The sequence below is a fragment of the Labrus bergylta genome, chromosome 5 (assembly GCF_963930695.1).
Source record: "Labrus bergylta chromosome 5, fLabBer1.1, whole genome shotgun sequence".
In the NCBI taxonomy this organism is placed as follows: Eukaryota; Metazoa; Chordata; class Actinopteri; order Labriformes; family Labridae; genus Labrus; species Labrus bergylta.
This window is the reverse complement of record NC_089199.1, coordinates 23,964,483-23,990,029: the sequence shown is the minus strand read 5'-3', so window position 1 is coordinate 23,990,029 and position 25,547 is coordinate 23,964,483. Positions and strand designations below refer to the sequence as shown.

General features: G+C 43.1%; 1 protein-coding gene across 9 annotated transcripts in view; it reads right to left on the bottom strand.

The window, feature by feature from the left end:
• The window catches only part of ptprt (protein tyrosine phosphatase receptor type T), a 287,907-nt gene that overhangs the window by 138,132 nt on the left and 124,228 nt on the right, over positions 1–25,547 (bottom strand). For all 9 annotated transcript variants that reach the window (XM_065955243.1, XM_065955240.1, XM_065955244.1 and 6 more), the window contains exons 11-12: positions 21,094–21,203; positions 1,224–1,425 (exon numbers count right to left, since the gene is read on the bottom strand). In XM_065955243.1, coding sequence (XP_065811315.1) covers positions 1,224–1,425; positions 21,094–21,203 — 312 coding nt within the window. The remainder of the gene's footprint in view (positions 1–1,223; positions 1,426–21,093; positions 21,204–25,547) is intronic.

Below are 25,547 nucleotides of genomic sequence, written 5' to 3'. Positions count from 1 at the left end.
GAAACCCCCAGGAGGAGGAGTTGGAAAACGTTGCTGGGGAGAGGGACGTCTGGGTTGACTTACTGCGCCTGCTACCAACGCGACCTGACCTCAGACAAGCAGCAGAAAACAGATGATGGATGGATGGATATTGCAAACAAAGCAATGTTTTTCGTCATCATTGCTTATGTAATATGAATTAGCATAATCCCTGGACGTGGTTTCCTGCTGCTCTGAACGAGACGTTACAAGAACCGTGCAAGACTTCTGCCGACGAATCAGAGCAAAGCATGAAGCAAACTTGTTGGACACGCCCACCCCGGCAGCTCTTTCAAGGAAACGCCCAGCAGGAAGCTCACTCAAATTTCCCCTGCGACTGCAAACAAAGCAGGCCAATCAGAGGAGAGTGGGCATGTGGGGAGTGTGGGAGTCTTAAAGAGTCTTAAAGAGACAGTGGCTGAGAAAAGTGAAAGTGAGTTTAATAGATCCTTTAATCATGGAGCCCTGCACATGCAAAGGCAGCAAATGGATTCCAAGATGGTGGTGTGTCTGAACAAGCAGCCATATTGGAAAAGTTGCAACTGAGAACATGTTGCTACTGCAAGTTCAGCAACTCTTCCACAATTGTTTTTTGCCCTCAGTGATAAAACAGACACAAAAAGATCAGAGTTACAGAGATTGTCTGCCAAATTGAAGGTCGGAAAACTACCTCAATGTGGGAGAAAATTTGAAAGGAAAAAAAACACGGTGAGGAAAGACAATCGGATGCCATTTGGGAAATAATTTCTAGAGAAAAAGAGAGCTAAAATTAGAGATGTCAAAGTGATGGAGACGAAGCAGAGAGGCAGAAAAGGGAATTCAGAGATATTAAAACTCCATTCAAAAAACAACTAATATAAGAACCCACAGAGACGTTCTCTCGTTCTATAAAAACAGACGCATTAACATCTGAGGATATTCCACAGTCCTCTCGCCTGGAACGTTTCTTTTTCCGTGGTGCCTTTGACATTCTCCGCAGACAGAGGCAGGTGACATAAACAAGAGGGTTATAAATGGAGGTGAAATGTTCTCCAGACAGACAAACAAAGACGCAAACAGTCTGGCTCATTCACAGAGACAGCTCATGGAGTGTCAGCCCGTCGTTCAGCCAACAAACACGGCGTCAGCGTCTCCTTATTTAACCGATGCTAATGCGCTAATAGATATGAGCGTCCCCGAATGTCAGATAAATGGAGAATGTTTACCGGCTATCTTGGTGCTGATGCGGGTGGTGACGGGCGGGCCGAAGCCTTTGTTGGTGGAGGCTTTGAGGGTGAAGAAGTAGGTGGTCCCCGGGTAGAGACCCACGAACAGGTGAAGAGTCTCGTTCCTCAGCTTGAACACCCGTCCCCTCTGAGTGGTCAGGTCAGCGCTGGGGTCCAACGAGCTCAGGGCCTTGTAGGTAATCTGGAAGAAGAACATAATATATTTATTAGCTGAAATTTATGCAACTTTATTAAGACTTTTGTAGTTTTGAGATTAATTCAGAAACTTTAATGCAAATAATGATCTCCAGCAGCTCTCTGTAGGAGGTCTGTGTGAAGATGGAGGAATATTTCAGTAAGTCTGAGCTCATTTGAATGAATTCATGCTTTTTTTTTTTCATTCTCAAACAGACAACAAGCCTCAGAGTGCGACCCTCCCCGCCTCGCCTCGCCTCCACTGTCACACCACAGCCGCTCTGACAAACAAACCGACTCATATTAAATGATCTTTTTAACTTCAGACAAATCAATGCTGCAGTGGAAGCGATGTTGGCTCTCTCCTTCAGGTCTATGCTTTCTCAACATGATCTCCGCTCGACAAATTGAGCAAATTGACCCGTAGCCACTAAACTAGCCGAGTCACTTCAATAGTTCTTCTGTTAAGAGAACTGTCAATGTCTGTCCTAATGTTGCTACTGGCAAGTTTCCACACTGCACTGCTGCTGCCAATGTCTGCGACCACATGAACACACACACACACACACACATCCACACACACGGGAGGACAGCTGTCATTGTGAATGACAGTCAGTACAAAAGAGTATTGACTGATGGGGAAAAAAACACGCTAATAGCGATTCAACCCCCAAACACATTTCTGCACTTCATCAAGAATGTGTGTCAGGGTCTCTGAGTGCATTTAAGTCTGTCTGTCAGCCTCAAAGGGAAGGAAAAAAGGACTGAAAAAATCTTAAGTGTGTGTGTGTAGAGAACGAGAAAGAGGTAGAGATGGAAACAAAAAGAGACAACATGAATGAATCAGCAGGCACCCAATGAAGCGGAAACCTCCACCAACGCAGAACTTTTCCTGCATCCAGCAGACCTAACAGCCCCTGGATAGTTTCATGTTTCCTGACATTTGTCTTCTGGGTTTGATTCTTTGACCCGATAGAGAATTATGTAAGGGGAGAGCTGTTTAGCTAACTGCCAACAAGGAATCCCCAGAGGTAAACTTTCCCACCGACAGGATGGTTTCAGCAAAGCCTGCAAAAACAGGAGAAATCTAAAATTCAAGACGTTCTAAAGATGGGAATGACCTTTACATCAAATCTTGTTCAATAACCTCAACATACCAGTCAATCTCCAGTATCTCAAATCATGCTTAAACTGATAGATAAAGTAAACTGACAACTGAGAGTAGGTCTTGCAGAATATCACACTGTAACAGGTATATAGTAGGATTTTATGGCAGGGCAGATTGTCGTTGAAAACGAGTATTCAATGATATTGTCATTGTGCTCTGCAAAAAGCAACATTTAGACTCAGCTATAAAATAGTCCAAAAATGATATTTCTAAGTGCTTCTCCAAAGGTTTGATCGATTTTTCCGAAAGCCAAATATCGCTTGAGTAAGGACAAACAAAACCTTTATGCAGACGACACTGTGACTTACATTAGATGCCCATTCCTGCACCCAGGCTATTGGTAAAATACAGATTTGTTTGAAACTGTTTCAAGAGTCACAAGAAGGCTTTGAGTTAACCCTCAATGAGTAGAAAACCAAATGTATGACTTTTTAGGGCTCATAAAGATAACAGACATCTCTACACGACAAGTGTCAGGATAGACGATTTTAGGGATGTGGTTTGTTGCATGGTCTCTTTCAAAGACACACTCAAACTCATTTGAAGTATCTTAAACCAAGGATTATTTAACCGAAGCCACACACTTCAATTTTTATTCTAGAAATAAGTCTTACATGTTAACATGATAAAATGTGCATCTTAGACTTTTACGTCTTCTCTTCAGGTTTCTGTTGGTTTGCACCGAACTTTCCCCCTCAGCTTGCTCCCTAGACCTGAAACAATGTGCAGAGTTCCACATCTGAATTATTGAATCCCTTTAGAAATAAGGCCCTTAGGTCAATATAGCGGAGAAATTAAATAGCCGTATTCAAGCTTGGTGCTTGGTGGGTGCTTGTATGTATGATGTTCAATGTTAAATGTAACATTGAACTTTCCTCTCAGAGAAGAGTATCAATCTCAAGGCACTCGAACACACATGCACAGTTTAATCATTAAGTATGAATGAGAAAAGAAGGCAAAGATGGACATGAAGGACGTGAGAGTGAGGGAGGACATTGACATTAGAAACATATGTCCTAATGAGCAGGTGCCAAATAACCGTTAACTCAGCTTGGATTCAGCCTTGGAGGTTTTTTGCATTGAAATCTCATTCACCATCACCCTATGTCAGCGACACCAGAATATCTATTGATGAATTACTCATTTTTTTAATTGATTAAATACAGAATAAATGAAAGGAGTTACGCTGCAGAGACTGAGAGGGAAAACTCATACGTGTGGAAGAAGAATGGGACGGACTGAAAAGAAAGATGCGGAAGGACACAGCGAGAAATATTGAGACACTAAGCTGTAAAGAAAATCTTCTAACTAGGTCCAAAGACATGAGCACAAAAACTCACTGATACAAGCCATTCAACATTTCAATTACAGGAAAATCTGGTGTGTAAGACACACTTTGAATACCTTTTTTTTCATCTAAAAAAGTGGGCTGCGTTTTACACACATATCTCCCGTGCAGCCGCCACCATCACAAACTGCCCTCGAGATGGCATGATTGAAAATTCATCCTCATCCATTGTGTATTGCAAGCTGATTGTATGCTGCACTGGGATATATAGCGACACAGACCTGGCTGGCTGCATGTAAAGCAAACGGTTTTTGATTGAAAGACTTCTATATTAAAGTTAAAGAGCGACCAGTGGAGTCGGGCAGCGTACCTAGCTGTCAGTACTTCACAACTTTCACCGTAGGCTGAGAGCTCAACTACCGTAATGTAGCTACTAGGAGCGCAAAAGAGCGACACAGCTGCACAGAAACTGCACGTTGTAGACCTCGCTGAACACAACTCAAATGGTCACACAGGTAGAGAGTCTCTGGGAACCCCCCCCCCCCCCCCAAAAAAACAGACTGCGTCTTAAAAAACAGAGTCAGATCAGAAATATGAAGTGAAAGAAAAAAATGGAGGTTGAGAAAAAAAGAAGAATCAACAGCCAAACTCCAAGAGAGAGAGAGAGAGAGAGCAACAGAGCTAACAGACACAGAGTGATAACAAGTGATGCATATGGATGTTTGGATAAAATGGCTGCCTCCGAGGCTGGAGGTGATGTGTCGGTGTGTTTACGTGTGTGTGTGTGTGTGTGTGTGTGTGTGTGTGTGTGTGTGTGTGTGTGTGTGTGTGTGTGTGGGGGAGTGAGGCAGTGGAGCACTCGTGGACGTCAGGCGGCACTCGTCGCTCCATTAGCGGATTCAAATCCAGTGCACTGACAGCTGGCTGCCACGCTCTGACTTCAGGCCTGCAGGCTGGAGTGGTGATGTGTGAACGCGTCACTGTGTGATGTGCAATGTGTGTGTTTGTGTGAGCGAACGAGAGAGAGAGAGAAGGACAGACAGGATACACAAATGTGAGGGTTGAGGAAGAGAAAACAAATCCTTGAGTGAGATATCATAGAAGAAATATCGACCACATTTCAGGCTTGGATGTTTGATAATACAGAGAGTACGTTATCTGTATGCTAAGACTCTTGCTCGGCCAAAGTGGGCCAAACTAAGAGAAAAAGTCCACTTTCCCCTGATATCTCTCAGACAGACAACTAAACGCTCGCTCAGATTGGGAAACTTGGGACCAAACCTTTAGCAGATGGAAGACAGTCGTTTCTTTCTTTTTTTTTTTTTTTTTAAACTGCAGCAGAAAGTCCTCGACAGAGCGGCAGACGTCTCGCAGGCCCGAGAGCGCGCCCCGCTGGCTGAATAAAACATGTTAAATCAATAGCTATTTATACAGACTGGGACTAAGGGGCTGGAACAATAAAACATCATCTATTTCATCTACGCTGCACTTTGAGTTTGCACATCGATAGCTGTTATTTTATAAGTCATGAACGTCTCTGTGTTTTTATGGGTTCTTCTCTCTCGCTCGTTCCTCTTGTCTTACCCCCCCTCCTCCCCCTTTCTCTCCACAATGCGTAATGGACTCCCATTCTTTGTTTTATTGTTTTTTCTTATTGAGGCATTTTCTCCACTTTTCTAATATTGCCTATATTTTTTTGTTTTCCGCCTCTTTCTCTTCTCCACACTTGATCTACTCACCCGTTCCCTTTTTCTTTTCTAAATGGAAGAGTTTGGGTCATTAACCTCAGGTGTCCTCTCCACTTTTCCAGCCCCCCCCCCTTTCTCCCTCCATAGTTGATGTACTTGGAATTGGTAGAGCCATAAAGCTCAGGTTGTTTTATTGACCAATGAAAAGGCAAGGCGCACGGCAGGGCAATGCATCTTGGGCAATAGAGTGTGCGTCTGTGGGGGATAACTCAGCAGAGGGAATGTGCTTTTTGTGAATGTGTGTTTGTGTGATTGAATTAGGATGGAGGAAGTGAGAATATGAGGCGAACAGAGGACAGAGAAATGAGGAAAGATAAAGAAGAGAAGAAGAAGACAGAGTGGGAGAGAGAAGCAAACTAAGGGATGTGCATAATGAGAGGAAGACAGAGAGAGATGATGCTACGATAATACTGATATGGATTACATTATTTTTTAATAGAAAAAGTAGCAGAGAGAACTCCCATGATTCCCCGCCAGCCCTGACGTCATCTTTTGCTATTGTAGTATTGATTGAGAGCGTTCGTCTTGACTACAGTCAACTCAGTTTTTGGTCCTTTCTTCAATGAGGTGTTCTAAAAATGTCACTTAATCGTGCTGTCAAAGCTAGCTTAAATAGAAATGCAGCCGAGGTTAATTATAAGAAATTAAAAAAGGGCAATTTTTGGTTAACCAGTTGATTAGAAACATGGACTCAGGCTGAGGTGATTTCCTTTTGAGCACATTTATGAGTCATTAAAAACAACTTGCTGCAGAGTAAAGGACCAAAGGAGCCTTTTGAGTGTTTTTTACATCTACAATCACTTACATCTACTTTCTTAAACAACATTTTTCAAGCCTGTTACAAATTTTGCCTTTGTACCAAACAATGGCCAACACGTTGTACGTCAGCAGCTGTTTTCTGCATCTGTTAATATGTGCATATGTTGTTTTGGTCACACATTATGCCCTCTGTTTGTCCATGCAGAAGATTTATGATGCAGGGTGTTGAAGGTATAGCTTTTACCTCGCAGGCCTCTTCATCAAAAACACCACAGCTGCAGTGTGTGTGTGTGTGTTTTCACTTTGTGTGTGTGTGTGTCTTGCTGGGCCACAGCATTTTGAGCTGTAGCCAAGTTTTTACAGAAACAAACAATGTTTACGAGGCTCCGTCGTGGGATCGCCGCTGTGGAAATGCTATTTCAATTCGCTTTTGTCATTTTCCATTTTTTATTCCGACGTTGCCGTTTGTTTTATTAGAAAACATGCTGCACCTTCAATCTGCACTATCTCTCCACCGCTCCGTCCTGTTGAATTAAGGAGGAACGATGTGAGCTGTTTGTTCTCTCTCTCTCTCTGCTCTGTTTTATGTTGCAACAACTCACCCGAGTGGAGTTTCTCAAATTGTTTACTACCTTTTTACTTTTGGAGCATTTAGTGGAGGCTCTCATCCGGAGCAGATTAAAGCCGTATAAATGAGAGAGTTTGTTCACTTACGGCCTGTAAATATGTGTTTTATTTCACAGGGATCTGGGGACCCTAAAACATCCTCTGTTTCATCTACAAGGCAGTTTCTCGTCTTCCTTTTTTTTTTTACAAGTCTTTTACTTTAGTTTATGTGCGGTGGTTTCTGTTTTTGTTGCCATCTGTTTGGTCTCGTCTGTTTCATCCTCAGTCACTGCAGGAACGTGGAAATGACCATGCTGGTCGAACTCCTCTTTAGCTCAACAATGCATTCATCAAACCTGAAAACAGCTTCATAGAAAAGGAGCCAACTTTCAGCATGCACTCTATCATTCATGTCGAGGAAATAAAAAAAAAACAGCCAAACAATCAGCTCCTCACTGCGACAGTTCAAAGCAACATGATCGGGTTCATAAAGAGCAATGCAATGCATTGCAACCTCAAAGGCCACACACTTCCACTGCATTCCTGGAAGATTCCTGAATATGTCAGGGTGAGCTGAGAGATTCTACAATTCTATAATTCTACAATTCACTTAGCAGATGCTTGTATCCAAAGCAACGTACATCAGAGAGTAAGTACAACACAAGCAGGGATCTAGAAAAAAAGGGAACAATGTCAGTAAGAGCAAACGATCAGCTTTGAGTTAAGGCATGACGAGATTCATGCTGAGACATCGTCAGGAATGACAGGAAGAGCTGGGTATTGTCAGCATAGCAGTGGTATGAGAAGCCATGAGAGCGGATTATTTAACCAAGTGAGCTTGTGTATATGGAGAAGAGAAGGGGACCAAGCACTGACCCTTGAGGTACTCCTGTGGATAAGCTGTGCGCTTTGGAGAGATGATTTTTTTCTACCATAACTTTGTCCAGATTTTTGAAAGGGTTAAAGACGTTGGGGTGATCCAATGTGTGTAAATCGTAGATAATATTCCAGCAAATTCCCAAATGAAAATACCCCTCGACCTTTGCAATCATCCCACAAGTGATAAAGCTGCCTGTGTTCATCTCAAGTCGTGCCCTATAAGATCTTCTGCTAACTGTGTCCAGGCCCGGTGTGCATGACACACAATCCTCTCCTCGCTTTTGCTCCCTAACATCTGCAATCCTGCCTCCTAACTCAGCAGAACAACAAGAGCATCTCAGTGTGAGTCCACGACAGGATGACATTTAGTTCCACTTTTATTACAGCTGCAATGACACCAGAAGAAAAACAACTTCTCTCTTTTCTTCTCGTCTCCCCGCCATTCATCCTGCCACCTCCTGCCTCGCCCTGAAACTAAGGAGAGATCTGTTGTCTTAGATTGCACTGTTTCTGTTTTTAGAAGTCCTCGTTCAGGACGGGCTGTTCTGCGGCTTTCTGGCTTTTAAAATGTCAAGACATTCAGGGTCATTAAGTCATCCTAAAACCAATTCATTCACCAATGCTCAAGGACAAACCTAACACACCGATGAATATGCATGAATCCAAATCTTCAAATGAATGCCAACTCCATTCTTCTGTCTGCAAAGACCAGCTAAACAATTTTCTTTTATTAGCTACACATTAGTGTTCCGAGTCTCCTACTATCCTACCTACATCTTTTTTGCTCATCGTCCAATACACAGCTCCTACATTGCACCTTTTGTACATTTTGTGTGTTTTTTTGTTTTATATATATATATATTTTTTAAATATCTTATATATTGTAATCGCTTCTTATACTGTATAATTTAAGGGTAACACTTTATACAAAGGTGCTTGGAATAAGTATTAATAACAGGTAATAAGTCACTTATAAGTCATGTTTATGACTGTATATAAAGTGTTAATAAGTTTCTAATAAGAACCTATAAGTGTCTTATAAGACATAATAAATGAGTTAATTATGCCTACATTAACACTTACATAGTCTTATTTGTGTTGATAAGAATCTAATAAGGTCTTATAAGTGACTGATAAGTGACTTATTACCTGCTATTAAAGTCAAATTCCTTGTATGTGTAAATGTACTTGGCAATAAAACCCAATTCTGATTCTGATTCTGATTCTGATTCTGATTCTGATTCTGATACATATTAGCCTGGAAGCTAATTCATATCCCTGTAAAATAGATGTCACCCACATGTTTCCACATGGCTTAAAAATGTCAGACAGTCGGGGTCATTACATCCAGAAACACAAAACCTTAAAACCAACATGTGCAGAAATACACCCAGACAAACCAATCTAAAGATGTATGTACATACAAGAATCCAAATCCAAACATGCATGCAGACGCACACGTTAACACTCAATGCATACACAGGAACACAAATGGGAATGAGGTCTCTGTTTATTTTTCCCTCGACCCAGTACGCTATTGTCCCGAACAGATAAGCTAAACGGAGATAGAAATAGAAGCAGACAATAGCCTGATAATATTTCACGGCCGTGCTGCCTCTATTGTTGTCATCCACTCGTGATAAGCAAACAGAAGAGAGAGAGAGAGATAGAGAGAGACAGAAGGACTAAATATCTCCTGATAAGATGTCCGGGACGTTGTATTGTCCTTGCAGAGATAAAAAAAAAACACGAGAGGGACGGAGAGAGAAAAAAGGAGAGAAAGCGAGATGAGCAGCAGAGCAGCAATAATCTGGATTCATAAATAAAGCCATGCTGCTAATCGCTATCTAAGGCCTCGATTGCTTAATCAGACTGCTCAGGCTGCAGCCGTGGGGGGGGGGGGGGGGGGGGGGGACGAGTCGTAGGAATTCAGAAACTCAGCAAATATCGAAGATAGATAAGCTTTTCATGTTTATAGGAAAGAAAGTCTGCTGAGACCGGAGTTCACATTCAAACCCCCCCCACCCACCCCCTCAGAAGTATGAAAGAGCAGGGGGAAAAGGTGATCACAGGCGACGCTTCCAAATCTCTCCTGGAAAATCAGCCGGTGGTGACAGTTTGACGGAGAAAAGGGTCGGGATCGGCGCAGAGTGACGCCTGTTTGACAGAAACACGGCAACTTCCTGCCAGCCGAGTTAAGACGAGTGACAGAGAGAGCGCGCTGTCCCTCGCGACGCTAATGTAGGACACACACCGGCTTCTGCTGCTCGCACGCACTGCTTAAAAAAATAAAAAATCTGTCGCTGACAGGAGATTGAAGATTGGCACTGATGTACGAGTGAGAGATGCATTTAACTGTTTTGTGTTTGAGAGTTGCTTATATCGGAAAGCAGCAGTTCATGGTTCTTCAGCTGATGAGTCTGTTTTTTCTTTTCAGTGGATGAGACAATTGTTCCAAAGAAAGCACACATACTTCTTTACATTAAATGAGTCATCCTTTGTCCTTACAATAAGTCATTAAACACAGGTGCTGTGTTTAATGACTTATTGTAAGGACAAAGGATGACTCATTTAATGAGTCAGTGATTAGCATTGTTTCCTCACAGTGAGGAGGTTCCTGGTTCAAATCCCTGTCTGACAGGAGCCTCTCTGTGCATGCGTGGGTTCTCTCCAAAAGAAATAAAAATATATAGAAATCTGTAATTGTGTAGGTCTATATAAGATCATATAAATAAATATAAAATCAGAGTAAATTTAAGAAGCTGTATCTTTCCTGCTTGTTAAAAAAAAAACAATACAAAAAAAACGCTGCTCAATTCAAAGATGATTTGGACATTTTTACATGAGCTTGGTGGTGTTACCATGGCAGGTGTTGTAGAAATTATGTTGGACTCTGCAAAGGGTGATTTGTTCCTATGTCTGATTGTTTCTGTTCCTGTTTCTGATTGTGTCCAGATTCAGCTTGGAGCAGCAACTAGGCAACTTTGGCCCCTAGCCCCACTTCCCAAAAACAAGAGTTTTTGTACATGTTTTGAAGAAGTGAGTGAACAGCTGCAACTAAAGCATGTCTGAGATGCGCTGCACCATGCTTTTGGTGGATCAAAAAACTTAAACCAGGAGCATCGGCGGCTGGCTAGTTGGTCCACATGGCCCCATGAAGGAGGCCATGGTCCTCATAGCAGACAGTCCAGGAACAGGTTTGAGCTGTGTCATTCCACCAATAAGCTGTAATATTATAACTCTAACTCCAAGTGTACTCACTACTTCTTCGTTTTCCAGCCCCCCTCACACTGAGACGTTTTCACTCTGAAAATAAGTGTTGCATTTGAGCGTGCATGGAGACTTTAGGAAACCAAATGTGCTTCTTCAGTTTGAAATGCTCCTAACAGGCGACCTTGTAGCAAGAGAGAGAAGAAAAGAAACCATCACTGCAGTGGTGCTCTCGCTCTTTTTTTCTAAATAAGGAAATGCTTTATTCTTGTAGCTCTAGTGACCAGCAGAGAGTAATGGAGGTCGTTTTCGTCTTTAGATGTAACATTACACTCTTCCCAAAGTGACCGGATAAAATGAAAATGAAATTGAAAAACACATCAATAAACTCAACAGAGACTAAGCGGCGGCTCAGCTGGGGCAATGAAAGAGGAAAACAACGAGATAAAGAGGCAGCGTCGGCCTCAGCACTGAGGTAATAATGGAGAGGAAGGAAGAGGGAAAAATATTAGAAATGAAAATGAAGATCTGACAGGTAAGAGACGTCGAGGGAGGAGGAACTGAGAGCTGGTTGTGAGGATCTCTGGGGACGTGTGATTGGCTGAAAAGATGTTAGAAGAGCCATGATTGGTTACGGGGAGGAAATGATGTTGAGAGATTAGAGATCGAGTATAATCCTCTGAGTGTGTGTGTGTGTGTGTGTGTGTGTGTGTGTGTGTGTGTGTGTGTGTGTGTGTGTGTGTGTGTATGTGTGTGTATGTGTGTGTGTGGACGTACAGAGGGCAGGGGTGGGGGTCTAGATGGATAATCCTCTCTGACAATTACCCTCTTGTGCCAGTGTGTGTGTGTGTGTGTGTGTGTGTGTGTGTGTGTGTGTGTGTGTGTGTGTGTGTGTGTGTGTGTGTCTCTCTAGGTGTGTAATCCTCTCCTCTCTGCCTACTTCCAGACAGACTAGTTCAGCTGGCTCCAGATGTGTTTAAAGGGTCTTCGATCTGATATGATTTTTTTTTTTTTAAAGCTACTAGCTTTGTTCTTTTTTAGAGTCTGTCTACAATGAGTGAGAAGCTCGAGTCCCGCTGGCTGTGTTGTTGTCAGCGCCGTGTTTACATGGACGTGACGGTCAAGCTCCTCCCCTTGTGTATAAAAGCTGTTTTAGTCAAGGACTAGGGAAGAAGAACATACTCACTGATTATTTGGAGGTAAGGTAAGAGTTTTTAGAGCACGCTCCTTCTGTGTAAATTTACATGAAGCTACGAGCTAACTAAAGAGCGCTAACATTAGCATGCTAACACAACAATGCAGCACACAGTTGATTGTAGCTCGAGCCAAGGACGATTTTTTTTTCCACCGCTTGCGCTTAATGGTGCTTAACTATGGTGCGTTCTAATCGATAACTCCTTCATGTGAATGTGAGTGGAGAGGGGTTGGAGGTGTGTCTGTGGAGGAGAGCGGCGGCTTCAGTATGGAGGAGGCGTGGCCAAACAGCAGTTTGTTTCGGTTTCATGCTGGAGCTCAAGGGGACATCTACTGGATCAAAAAGTCGCACATTCTTCCTTTGAAGGTGTCAGCGTTTTCTACTCTTTTCTTTCCCTTCTACTTTGACCTCAAGGAGGTAAGCTGGTCAGCTGTCACTTTTTTTCTGTCCCCACTGCAGCACATCCTGTATTACCAAATAGTACTCAGTGTCACTTTTGATGGTTTAGTCAAAAGAAGAGGAAGACAAAATACCGCCGGTCTGAAATGGACGACTATAGACTTTCTGTATAAATAATGAAGAAAGGCAAGAAAAGACACACAGTATACAAACTTAGCCACACTCCGGTGTAAGTGATACTAGGCCGCCCCCCTGAAGGCCACAGAGGCAGCGTGCTGGAGTAAACGAGGTCAGAAGCTCAAGGTCTCGCTCTAAATATACTCCATTATTGACAAAAGTGAAAAACAATCCACGAGAGGAAGCAGAGGCTGAAGAGACGATGAGAGTTACAGAGGAGATTGCCTCGCTCTCCTGTTGTTGCATCAGTCTCGTCTTTTTTTTTTTTTGTCCGTAGCAATTATTTCACACAAGTTCTCTTACGCTTGTTTCTTTTATTCTGTCTCTACTTTTTAGATCCTGTTGAAACAGAAGAGACAACAACTTCTCCTCTGTGCATGTGTTTGTGTGAAGTGTAGATGTTCCCCCGTCTCTTTCATCTGCTCTCCAACCATTTGGAGGTAAACACACACACACACACACACACATACACACACACACACACACATACACACACACACACACACACACACACACACAGAGGCAGTCTGTGTGTGTGTGTGTGTGTGTGTGTGTGTATGTGTCAGACTCAAAGTCAGAGTCAGACACTTTGTGGAGCTTTGAGTCTGAGGTCGAATCCACAAACGAGCAGCTTGTCAGTAAACACTTTCCTTTTCTGAGCGGAGCAGTGAAGCTGTCGCTGTGTTAAAGATCCATCCTGTGATCCACATTGAAATGCACAGGTTGGAGAACAATTCAAGATGGAGGAAACTCCAGAACTAAAGGCGGGGTTCATACGACGGCGGGGGCAGGGAGCGCAATACTCTGTGACGCAACTCCTAAAATCAGCTTGTCATCCCCAATATCTTCAACTTTCAGCTATGCGGTGCTGACGCAGGTCGCCATGTGTTGGACACTGAAGCTTCAGTGTTTAGCCAGCTCTGCATCGGTCTGTAAACCTTTCTGCATCTCCAATATTGATCCTAGTTTGAGCACGTTTCTGCTCGTGGAGCTTATTAGAAACATGCAGAGGCTTTTTAGGTCAGGTACAATCACTTCTATCTGAACCAGTTCTCTTGCCCGCTTCCATCGCTGCAACACCTGCTGGTTTGACCTGATAACTGCTCTCATATCTGGCAAACCGAGGGGCGTCCAAAACGGTCGTTTTGGGGGGTGTCTTAAAACCGCCTACCTTCTCTGGTCCAAACAAATCCAGAGCATTCAGGAGCAGAATCTAAAGTTAGAAGGAGGACATACTGGCTGCTGCATTGCTGTCAGAGAAGCCAGCACTTCAACATAGCATGTTTCCTTAATGGCTGATCATATAGTAAGGTCATTTTATCATCTCACCTACTACATATCTCACTGATTTGACCTTTCAGGTGATTCCTGCCACTAATCAATGATCCCTATTAGTTATTTAAGTACGAGGACCTTCAGGCCCCTCCACCCTCCAGCCGCTCACTCTCCAGCAGCACGACTCTGGTGGGAACATAAGAGTTTAGCTGACAAGCCTGGGAGCTGTTTAATCCAACACACTGCAGAAACCAGACCCCGGGTACAGTGTGTAGATATTCTGATCAGATCTGTGTGTGAATAACTTTACTCTCCGATTCCTCCCTCCCTCACGTACGGCCTTTAATCAATCACAGAAATCAATACCGGCAACCGCTCTGGCATTTTTTATTTCAGCGAGTTGCTCTGCTCCAGGAGGTCTGCAGACGCACGGTGGCTGTTGTGTTCGCCTCCCTCATCGCAGATTTCTCAACAAAAGAAATGATTGATTCTCATCAGACGTCTGCGGGGGATCGCGCTATCGATTCTGTTTACCTTGAAAAGAAGACAATAACTATGTTTCTGAAAATCCAGCAGGGCTTGTTCAAAGATAACAACACAGCGATGCTCACATCTTCCAATTCACTCGAGCATCAGGAGTATAGCTGCAGAATGTCAATGTTTGTCAAGGAAGCTGGGATATGTAAGACAATACCCAGAAATTGAGGTTTTAAGTTTGGAATAGATCTGCATTTAAAAGGACTTTATTTTAGAAAGTGGAGCTCCAGATGTTGAAATATGCTGAGCTGTAAATGTTGCACCCATGAACAGACCAGGAGTCTTCTGTTTGCCACCTTTGGCAACTTCACTGTAAACATTTTTAAAAGCAAACTCAAGACCTACCTTTTTAGTAGCGCTTTTAACTGAATCTCATTTCATCTAGTTTTATTATATTTTGAACCTCCTGTGTTTCTTCATTTAGAATAAACAATAGCGTTTCCTCAGTACCTGTTCTTATCTAGTTATTTTTTACCTTAGTTTTTGGATTGTGGGAGGGAGTCATGTTGTTTGATTTATGTTGATGTAAAGCACTTTGGGATACATTTGTTGTATGAAAAGTGCTATACAAATAAAGTTTGATTGATTTATTCTTCAAGATGCAGTCTTTTTTTTTTTTACGACTATTCTTCTCAAGAAGCATCGGGTCCTCACAACAATTCATCTCTTGACCACGACCCTGACTATTTACGTCACCTCTGCACACGGGCCGATGACGCCCAATTGAATTTAAAACAAGTATTTCTAGGTCGCAACATAAACAACTAAGGTGTTGTGTTTCCAACAAAATCAAATGATTTGTATGAACCAAAAATCAAAATCAAAGACTTCAAGAGACTTATTTCTTACAGAAGTTACATATTGCTCCTTTAACTGTTCAAAGAATCCACAAGAACTTAATAAAACAGGAAAAAAAACGATTTTGATGCACAATAGCATGACAGTAAATCTGCTGTTTTACCACCAGAGAATCACCAGTACACATATGACTGGAGGAAGAACGTAATCAGTTTGTCAGAACAATGTTTTGTCTATTCATGTGTTGCACAAGGTTGCCGTTCTTGCACTGCGTTGAAGTTACTTGCAGTGCATGTGATCATAGATTCTGTTGTGACTTCCTGTCATAAAAGAGATCCTGTGTGGCGCCGATAGCCTCGTGGTTAGAGCGCTCCCCTCCCCAGGAATATCTCACAGTAAATCTGATTTATTTCACCTGAAGCTTTTTTTTTTTTTTCCCCAACATAAAAATCAAATGAAGGATTTCCTCACCCGGGCTGTGATCTGGATTCTCTCCTCTCGTTACATTTAAACATCAAACCCCTTTTGACTCGTCGACTAGCAAAACCAAACCGTCAAACTGTGATCTTATGATCCGCCTCGCTGCGTAATTCTAATCAATGCTAGCAGCGGCGTCTGTTCAGCTAGCAGGGGGTCAGGAGGACCTCCTCGGAGACCAGCGGGGGTTGGCGAGTGAGCAAACACGGAGGACCTGCAGCGCTCCAACGGTCTGATGAGGCAATCAGAGAGGGGATTGACAAGGTCGCTGTGTGTGTGTGTGTGTGTGTGTGTGTGTGTGTGTGTGTGTGTGTGTGTGTATGTGTGTGTGTGTGTTTGAATGCTCCTCTGCTCTCAGGTCAGTTATTCATGGCTGCATATTATGTGCGGGGTCTCGGAGCTGCAGGTGGAGCTGCAGGGAGTCGAGCGAGGGCGGGAACGTAAAAGTCATTTGAAGCACTTAAGAACTGCTATCCCACAGTTACTCATTCAGCAGGCTTATTTTTAAAAACAGCTGCTATGGTTTCATAAAGACTGAGCGTGTAAATAGCAAAGAGAAATGATGGAGGGGAAACTATTAACCATCAGAGCGACGGCGTCCAAATCAAGCTCGATTCTATTGTTTCCTCTCGGAGTGAGCTAACAGCCCTCTCTGACGCTCGCATAGACGGACGAGGAAGGAGGGACGAGGGGGATCTACAAGGCACTGACACTCTCTTTTCTCCCTCAGCAGAGCTCGTTAGCTTGTTTTCACAAAGTGGAGCTAACGGTGCATTAATATAATCCACATCTGCGTTTGAAATGTTGAGCTTTGACTCGGGTCAACACTGGAGAAAAGTGTGTGTTGTGATTTTGAGTCAACAGCTCGTCAATACAAAGCACCACACTTCAGTTCATTTACCTTCAAAATAAAAGCACCAGATGTAATGTTGTGAAATGTTTAGAAGGGGAAAACTGAAAGAACCTGTGGAGTCTCTCAGTGGTTGAAAGGAATGACTCTCTTTCTCTCTTTCTTGAAAGGAGAAGCTATTTCTCAAAAAACAAACTTGACAAGTTTTGGAAAGTATGGACAATTTTTGACAACTTCCTGGAGGGTTTGGACTGATGAACAGATCTGACCGTCAGTAGGGCTGCTATGTTTTTATTTTTATTATTATCATTTATTTATTATTATTATATATTTTTTCCTTTACTTTTTTAAAATATTTTTTAGTTTTCATATTGTGTGTACTGTTTTGCTGTACACTGTTTTTGCTTTGATATAAAAGACAATAAAGAGATGGTGTAAAAAAAAAAAAAAAAAAAAAAAAAAAAAGGGGGAAACTGAAATTCACAGAGCAAAGCTGGACGCGGTGTGAACAGCAAGCAAGCGACTGGCGCGATGCAATGTGACGCTATGTGACAACTTCCAGATTTATCACACCTTCTACTCTTTGTTCATGTTTGAAATACGATGAGGAGAACAGCGCTGAATTCTTACATCTCTTATCTTATGAGAAATAGACGACAAAGTGGACTTACCCCTTCTGTCATACTCTGAATGTAAACCAGATATGACCAGATTATCAAAGTCACAATTTTCTTCAAAATGCTAAAATCCGAACAGTTCACTTCAAAACACTTCAGCGCTAAAAATAAACAAAAGTAATTAAATGAATGATATAAATGACATCTCTGGTAGTTTTTTACCAAATAACCAGTAACACAAATTAGACTATTAATCTAAACCATCTGTTTGTCAGTGATGGTGTCTGCTGAGAGTGACTCAAAATCAAAGAAGATCTAAGTCAAATTTGTCCTGAAATATATTCTGCTCATCTGTATTTCAAAGATAACAACCAATTCTGATTCTGTGATTTTAATGTTTTGTTGGATGTTTGATTAGTGATCAAAATAAACTCACTAAACTAAACATCTCTGAAACAAATATCATCATCAGTCTTCCTCTCAAACCTCCGTGAAGAAAAAGGGTCAATAACACTTTTTGTTTCTGCAGATTTTTTGTCCTTCAAATGATCGTGTTTGTCCTCTCTGTTCATCTCACCTCCGTCCCCCTCGCTATCCCTCTGTCCCCCCCCCCGCCCCGAGATAATTTATCCTTCCTCACATGAATAGAACAAGAGGGAGCGAGTAAGTGGAGGAGAGGTGGGGGGAGCTTTGTCCCTTTAGATCTCACCCAGATGTTTCCTTTAATCCTGTAATTATCTCCAATTAGAGTAATGGATGCAGGAGATGAAGTGTGAGCACGCTGAATCCATTCAAGTTTTAAAGAGAGATCTGTTTTCTTCTGGACACTTTCTCACTCCATAGGTTTCATCTCTGTGCACCTCTCTCTCTCTTCCTTCATGTCGTTTTATCTTGCTTTCCTCCCACTCCTCCCTCTCAAAGTCCGGCCGTGAATTCACCCTTAAAAGCGAGGGAGCGGCGAGAGCAGGAAGGGGGGGGGGGGGGGGGGGGGGGGGGACAAAAACAGAGACAACAGAGCAGGAAAGAAGGGGCCCTTTAGATGATGCAGATGATGCCTTTAATCCTGTCAATAGGTGTAATTATAGTAATTATCTCTAATTGCCGTGCATTGTGTCGGCTCTCTGATATGTTTAACACATGAAGCCAAGTCGTGCCGCCTCCACCGCGCTCAGAAGGCCGGGTGAGCGCACATTAATGAAACCGACACAAAAACAAGGGTGGAAACTCGTGACGGGCCCCGTGAGGTTTAAAGACTGTGCAGAGTGGTGTCTCAAGCTCCGGGTCGAGGAAAGAGAGAGAGAGAGAGAGAGAGAGAGAGAGAGAGAGACAGAGAGAGAGAGAGAGAGACAGAGAGAGAGAGAGAGAGAGAGAGGGAGACAGAGAGAGAGAGAGAGAGAGAGGGAGACAGAGAGAGAGAGAGAGAGAGACAGAGAGAGAGAGAGAGACAGAGAGAGAGAGAGAGAGAGAGAGGGAGACAGAGAGAGAGAGAGAGAGAGACAGAGAGAGAGAGAGAGAGAGAGAGAGGGAGACAGAGAGAGAGAGAGACAGAGAGAGAGAGAGAGAGAGGGAGACAGAGAGAGAGAGAGAGACAGAGAGAGACAGAGAGAGAGAGAGAGACAGAGAGAGAGAGAGAGAGACAGAGAGAGAGAGAGAGAGAGACAGAGAGAGAGAGAGACAGAGAGACAGAGAGACAGAGACAGAGAGAGAGAGAGAAGAGGAGACAGAGAGAGAGAGAGGAGAGAGAGAGAGAGAGAGAGAGGAGAGACAGAGAGAGAGAGAGAGGGAGAGAACAGAGAAAGATTCTTGTGAGGAGGTAGAGACGAGGCTTGAGAGAAAATGGAGTGAGAGGAAGATGTGCTTTAGTTACCAGATGTGTGAGGTTGTAAAATGAGTTCAAAACAGAATGAAATAAACTCTCGATGGAGCTGGATCATATAATATTATGAAGGATGAAAACCGAGTTTAGCAAGAAAAGTTTCAATTTTTGGACTTTTTTTTTTGTCTTTATTTAGAGAGATAGGACAAAGGATAGAGTCAGAAATAAGGGAGAGAGACATGTTTGTTGAGATCCTCAGGTAGAGGTCTTCCTTGTGTTTTAAATACCAGACTGAAAACTATAAAGGGGTCAGAGCGTTCGCTGTGAGGGCTCCGACCCCCAGGAGATCAGTTCAGCTGAGTCAGGAAAACAAAAAGCTGCATATTTATACATAAAAGCAATAAAACAGGAGCATCCTGAACTATAAGAACACAACTATAAAGGAAGAGAAAGAAGCTAACACTGCTCGTCCAATAGGGGGACAAACGTGCCCAGTGCTTACACACACCCTCGCATGATCTTCAATGTCTACACAGCAGCACACAGGTTCACCCATGCACTCACCCAGGGGCTTGTATCACTTCGTTAGTAACACACCTGTCCCCAAAACACACACACATTCATAGCTTAAAAAAAAAAAAAAAAACACTCTTTATCTTCTCCTGCTTCACTGACTCCTCACACACTCATTTTCTCTGCCACACACACACACACACACACACACACACACACACACACACACACACACATGCACACACACACACACTAAAAGCCCTGCCAGGTCTGGATGTGAGGTATCTCCTTGATGCTCTGATAGAAGCTGCAGACAGCAGGCAGAGCACGGGTCAATAATGCATTAGATGGAGGGCTCCAATCTACTTCAGCCCGCATAAAGCGTCTGTGACCACACACACACACACACACACACACACACACACACACACACACACACACACACACACACACACACACACACACACACACACACACACACACACACACACACACACACACACACACACACACACACACACACACGCACACACACGCACAGTGTACACACACGTCTCTCAGTCTCAGTCTCACTCCCAAACATTGTCTGAAGGCTGTCAGGAGATCTCCCGTCTCCTCTTCGTTTTCTCGTCCTACTTTTTTTTTGTACCTCCTTCCTCATGGATTCACATATTTGAATTCTTCTTATTTTAATTTTTAACGGGTTTTCACATCTATGCCTGAATGATTATGACTCGTATCGATATGAGCTGACGCTGATGTCCCGGCTTACACTTCAAAGATAACCCGTCTGTGTCTTTGTCTCAGCTCCCAGTTATTTTAAAGGAAAAGGTTTTGCCTTCACCTCCACCTTTCCATCGACTTTTTCTACATGAAATGAAATCGAACCACAAGAAGAAAATAATGATGCTTTGAAATGAGGAAGTGGTGGACTAGTGGTTAGTTCACACGCCCCATGTACAGAGGCTGTAGTAGTCAAAGCGGACGGTCCAGGTTCAAGTCCGACCTGTGGGTCTTTTCCCGCATGTCATTCCCCGCTCTCTCTCTCTCCTGAGTTTCTGTCTCTATCCACTCTCCTGTCTCTCCAATAAAGGCAGAAAAAGCGCAAAAACAAATCTGTAAAAAGTACTTACAGTCCTATCGTCTTCAAGATTCACTCATGATCGTCCACATTTTACTGTAAACGTCCACCCAGTTCATCAACACCGCGAGCTGCAGCCTCCTCAACAACTGCAGCCACACATTCAATCACCAGATCTCTTTCCCACAATGCCACATTTTAAAAAGCTGTAACCTCGGCCTCGCACACTCACAGCGAGTATGAACATTCATTAAAAAAAAAAGAAAAAAGTGTCTGACTGACCTCGTAGAGTGTGATGACCCCGTTGGTCTCGTTGGGAGCTTTCCACTGCATGAAGATCTTCTCCTCGTACGGAGTGTTCTGCAGCGACTCCATCGGCACCGAGCCCGGCACTGTGGAGAAAACAGAGAAAAAAAAAAAACTTGACTGAGAACTCTTAAACTTAATGTGCATAATGAGGGGAACTGTGGTTACATTTGAAGAGAATAGCATGCCTTGTATTGAATTCATAAAAAGTCACAACAGCAGCGACGAGACATCAAACAATAAGCAAACAGCTGCATGGAAATCTTGAAACGCCTAGATGACAGACAAACGGATAAATGTGATTCTGAACAGGCGGAACATGAACTCTTGAATTTAGTTTGAGACTAGACTGAAGCTTCATCTTGAACGGCATACAGCTATCACACAGTGTGTTAACAACAGACATGAGCTGGACTGAGTGTCACCTCCTGAAATCAGCTGTTGTGCAAACTAAAATCTGCCAGCCGACGGCGGTGAGGACGAGGAGCCCGGGGCCGGCTCGAGCTGGAGGCGGACTGGTGGTGTCGGTGCTCTCACTGTTTGCCTGTGGACACAGACATGGAGTCTGCTTTCTGCCAGGAATTTCCAAGATGCCAATTCATTCTGGAAGAAATCTTGGAATCAGTTGAGGAAACGGCCATATGTGTTGTAATAAATATGTCTGTAAATAGAGGATCTTAGTGGGAGTGGCCTGCGGTGCTGTGCATTCTGGGATTTGGTGTCTTTCATCCACATGAGCCGAAAAGACACGTTCTGCCTTTTCTCGGTCAAGAAGGCTCCAACTTCAACATTTACTTCACATTTCTACTACATATATGACCCAATGTCAATACAGATTCATGTTTCAACAGGGGTGAAGTATCCCTTTAAGGGGACGTGCAACTTATTTCACTTGGTGTAAGTTTAACTCTGAGTTTTGACTTTGAGGTCGAGCTGTGATGTTGTGCAGCTCGGCTGTAATTAATGAATTGAATCCACTCTCCTCCCGAGCCGAGAGGAGAGGAGCTGGACGAACCCGTACATGGCCCCACGTGGAGATAAATGTTGAAGACGCTGAGTAACGGCACAACCTGCTGAGACAAGACGACAGCAAGCCTCAGTGATTTTTTTATTTTTCCGCAGCTATACGGGCACATTTTGTGACGCACCGCTGGGCGCTCTGCATTCAAAATCAATTCGTTTGGATGAAAAAAGCTCAAACGAAAGTCTATTAGCTCACAAAGTCAATTACTAAACCAAAGTCAATGGAGCAACCGTCTGCTGTCAGGGGAAATGTCCACCTGGAGGCAGCTGCTCTCCAAGTTTAGGGAGGGACTCGGCGCACTTTGTGAGTATTTGTACGGTCACTTTAATTTTTTAATCTACTGGACTTTTAATGACGCAAACTGCACTGAACTGTCTGAAATCACACACTACACTCAGCAGGACATTTTTATTTATTAAATATGAAAGAATACAACTTCAGAGTGTAACCGTGTTTCAAGCTTGATGTCTGAACTTTGCACAGTCGTCGACTTGAAAATGAAACTCTTGAAGTGTTTTGAAGTAAGAACGGAACAAACAAACCAGAAACACCTGCAGAACAGAGCTGCAGTCCATGATTGCAGATATTAACTGCACAGCATCCTGATTACATCATTCAGCAAATCAGACGGCTTTACTTCCGTGCGCACACACACACACACACACACACACACACACACACACTTTTGACTTATTATAGTCAAATCTGCCTAGTAACAGTGTGTGCACTTGTGCCTGTATTTGCAGGAAGAGAAAGATGTTCACACATTTTCATGTCAACACAGACAAAGAAGAAAAGTGTCAGACACCTTGTCAGGGTCTGAAGCTGTCAAACACACACACACACACACACACACACACACACACACATACACACACGTTCACACACCCACACACTGAGTGGTGTGAAATGTTTTCAATGTTAAGGGCTAAGAGAGACAAACAGAGCCATGCGGGAGGGAAAGCTGGCTGTAATGTGTTTAAATGCTGTCTTCTACACTTGCAGGATTCGGTTCTAGCATGCCGTAACCTCTGACCTTTAGTGTTCAGTCTTGCTCTCTCTGCTGAGTGTCAACTCATCGTCTGCATTGTGAAACAGAAATGGCTGAAACAATCGCAGGAAGCTCTTATTACAGCCACAACATGAATCCTAAAAACAAAAACAAAATCGGATGCTTCATAATGTTTCCTTTAAAACTGAGCATTTGGACGCCTTTATCCATCTTTCCTTTGAACGTGAAGGGAGCTCCAGTTTGGGGAGTTTTAAAGCTTTTCAGCTTTTATCAAGTAATGAAAATGCGTCTTTAAGATTCAAAGCGCCACACAGACAACAGAGCCAATCCTTTTAGATAACAAAAGCTTTCATTGGACGGCTCCATTGTGACTTCACTGTTTTAAAGAATCTCTTTAAAAATGTCATTATTTATTCCCTGAAGGTTGCCCACACATTAATGAAACTTTATGTTGTCTGAAGGAGGTTATGACCTCCGCTATCTTTGGCTGCATGCAACATCTGTCTGTGACGCAGCATCCTGTCACGAAGCAAGAAAATACTGACAGGCCTTCATCCTTGATGGTTTAGATATGTGTATGTACCTGCAGTGAGGGTATTTGTAGCCCTCACAGGTGTTTCACATCATGTTATTTCACATGTCAAGGTGACAGTGTCATTATGAATATGAGGTCATCACATGAAATGACAATAACCTGCAGCTGTGACATCATCATGGGGTTATCATGGGTGATTTTATTGTAGGAGGTCAGCCCTGAAAGGCGAGGTGTGAATGCACGGCCCACCACTGATATGTTGATTTGTTCCATACTGACAGAGGGCGTGATTAACTGAAGGATTGCACGGCTAGCTAAAACTGTGCAAATGCATCAAAAAGACACTGTGTAATTCAGGAAACACACACAAAGGGTTAAACGCTCCCCTGACTGCGCTGCAGAGCAAACAGCGTGTCCGTGTGTCGCTGCTGTCTGCGCTGTATCTTTCAGAGATTGTGCGGTTATTTAGGGAAAAATGGTCCCTTTTCTTCAAGAAAGATCATAATTCATAAAACACCGGCAGCAACAGCCACGTGCAGTAAGAGAGGAGAAATCACCATCTGCGGAGAGATGGTGGTAACTGCACTGTGGGATCAGAGATCATAAAAAAAATTAAAAAAAAGTATGTAAAATATAACTCTGATATTATGAAGATGACAATAAACTTGACATAATGTCCCCTCCCCCCTGCAGGAAGCTTTTCAACACATTCAATCAGAAACACAAGCAAGCAGCACACAGCAAGACAACCTCATGGGTGTGTGTCTGCTTTGTGAATTAGAGCTCTTGTTGACACAGATATGGTTTCACACACATTAAGACACACACAAACACACCAACACACACACAAACGCACACATACACACACAGGAGAAGCAGACTGTCAGAAGACTGACTGAAGAATATTTTGATCAGTAATGCGGAGGTGTTGATGAGACCCCCGCCTGTGGAGCAGATCAAATTACCCGAACAAAGAAATGCAATTAGATGTTGCCATTTTTATTCAACGTCTTATAACTCACCCAGGTGTGTCTGTGTGTGTGTGTGTGTGTGTGTGTGTGTGTGTGTGTGTGTGTGTGTGTGTGTGTGTCTGTGTGTGTGTGTGTGTGTGTTTGTGTGTGTGTGTGTGTCTGTGTGTGTGTGTGTGTCTGTGTGTGTGTTCACCTTGGGGCCTGAGACAGAAGAAAACAAGACTTCATTGAAAAGATAAGGACAGCTGTTATGCATTAATCACAAGTTGATTAACTTTAATGCTGCACAATAAAGGAGTCTCTCTCTCTCTCACCCTCTGTCTCTCTCTCTCTCACCCTCTCTCTCTCCCTCTCCCTCTCTCTATCTCTCTCTCTCTCACCCTCTCTCTCTCTCTCCCTCTCTCTCTCTCACCCTCTGTCTCTCTCTCTCACCCTCTCTCTCCCTCTCCCTCTCTCTATCTCTCTCACCCTCTCTCTCTCTCTCTCTCCCTCTTTCTCTCTCACCCTCTGTCTCTCTCTCTCTCACCCTCTCTCTCTCCCTCTCTCTATCTCTCTCTCTCTCTCTCTCCCTCTCTCTCTTTCTCTCTCTCTCTCCCTCTCCTAGTTGTTAAGAGTTTTGTGTTATGTGTGAAAATTTGTCAGATGCCATGTATCACAAGCTTTTGAGTTTCTGCAGTCAGCTTTCAATGTTGTCCAGTCTCGTTTGAGGGAACTAAGGTTGGTCATAAACACTGATAAAACAAAGCTCATGTTGTTCTCACATTTAAGTGGAGAAACAACAAATGTCCCATTGATTTTAACTTCTCAAGGAAATGAAATCGAGCTTGTCAAAAGCTACAAGTACTTGGGATTTATTCTTGAGTGTGATCTGTCTTTTAAATCACATAT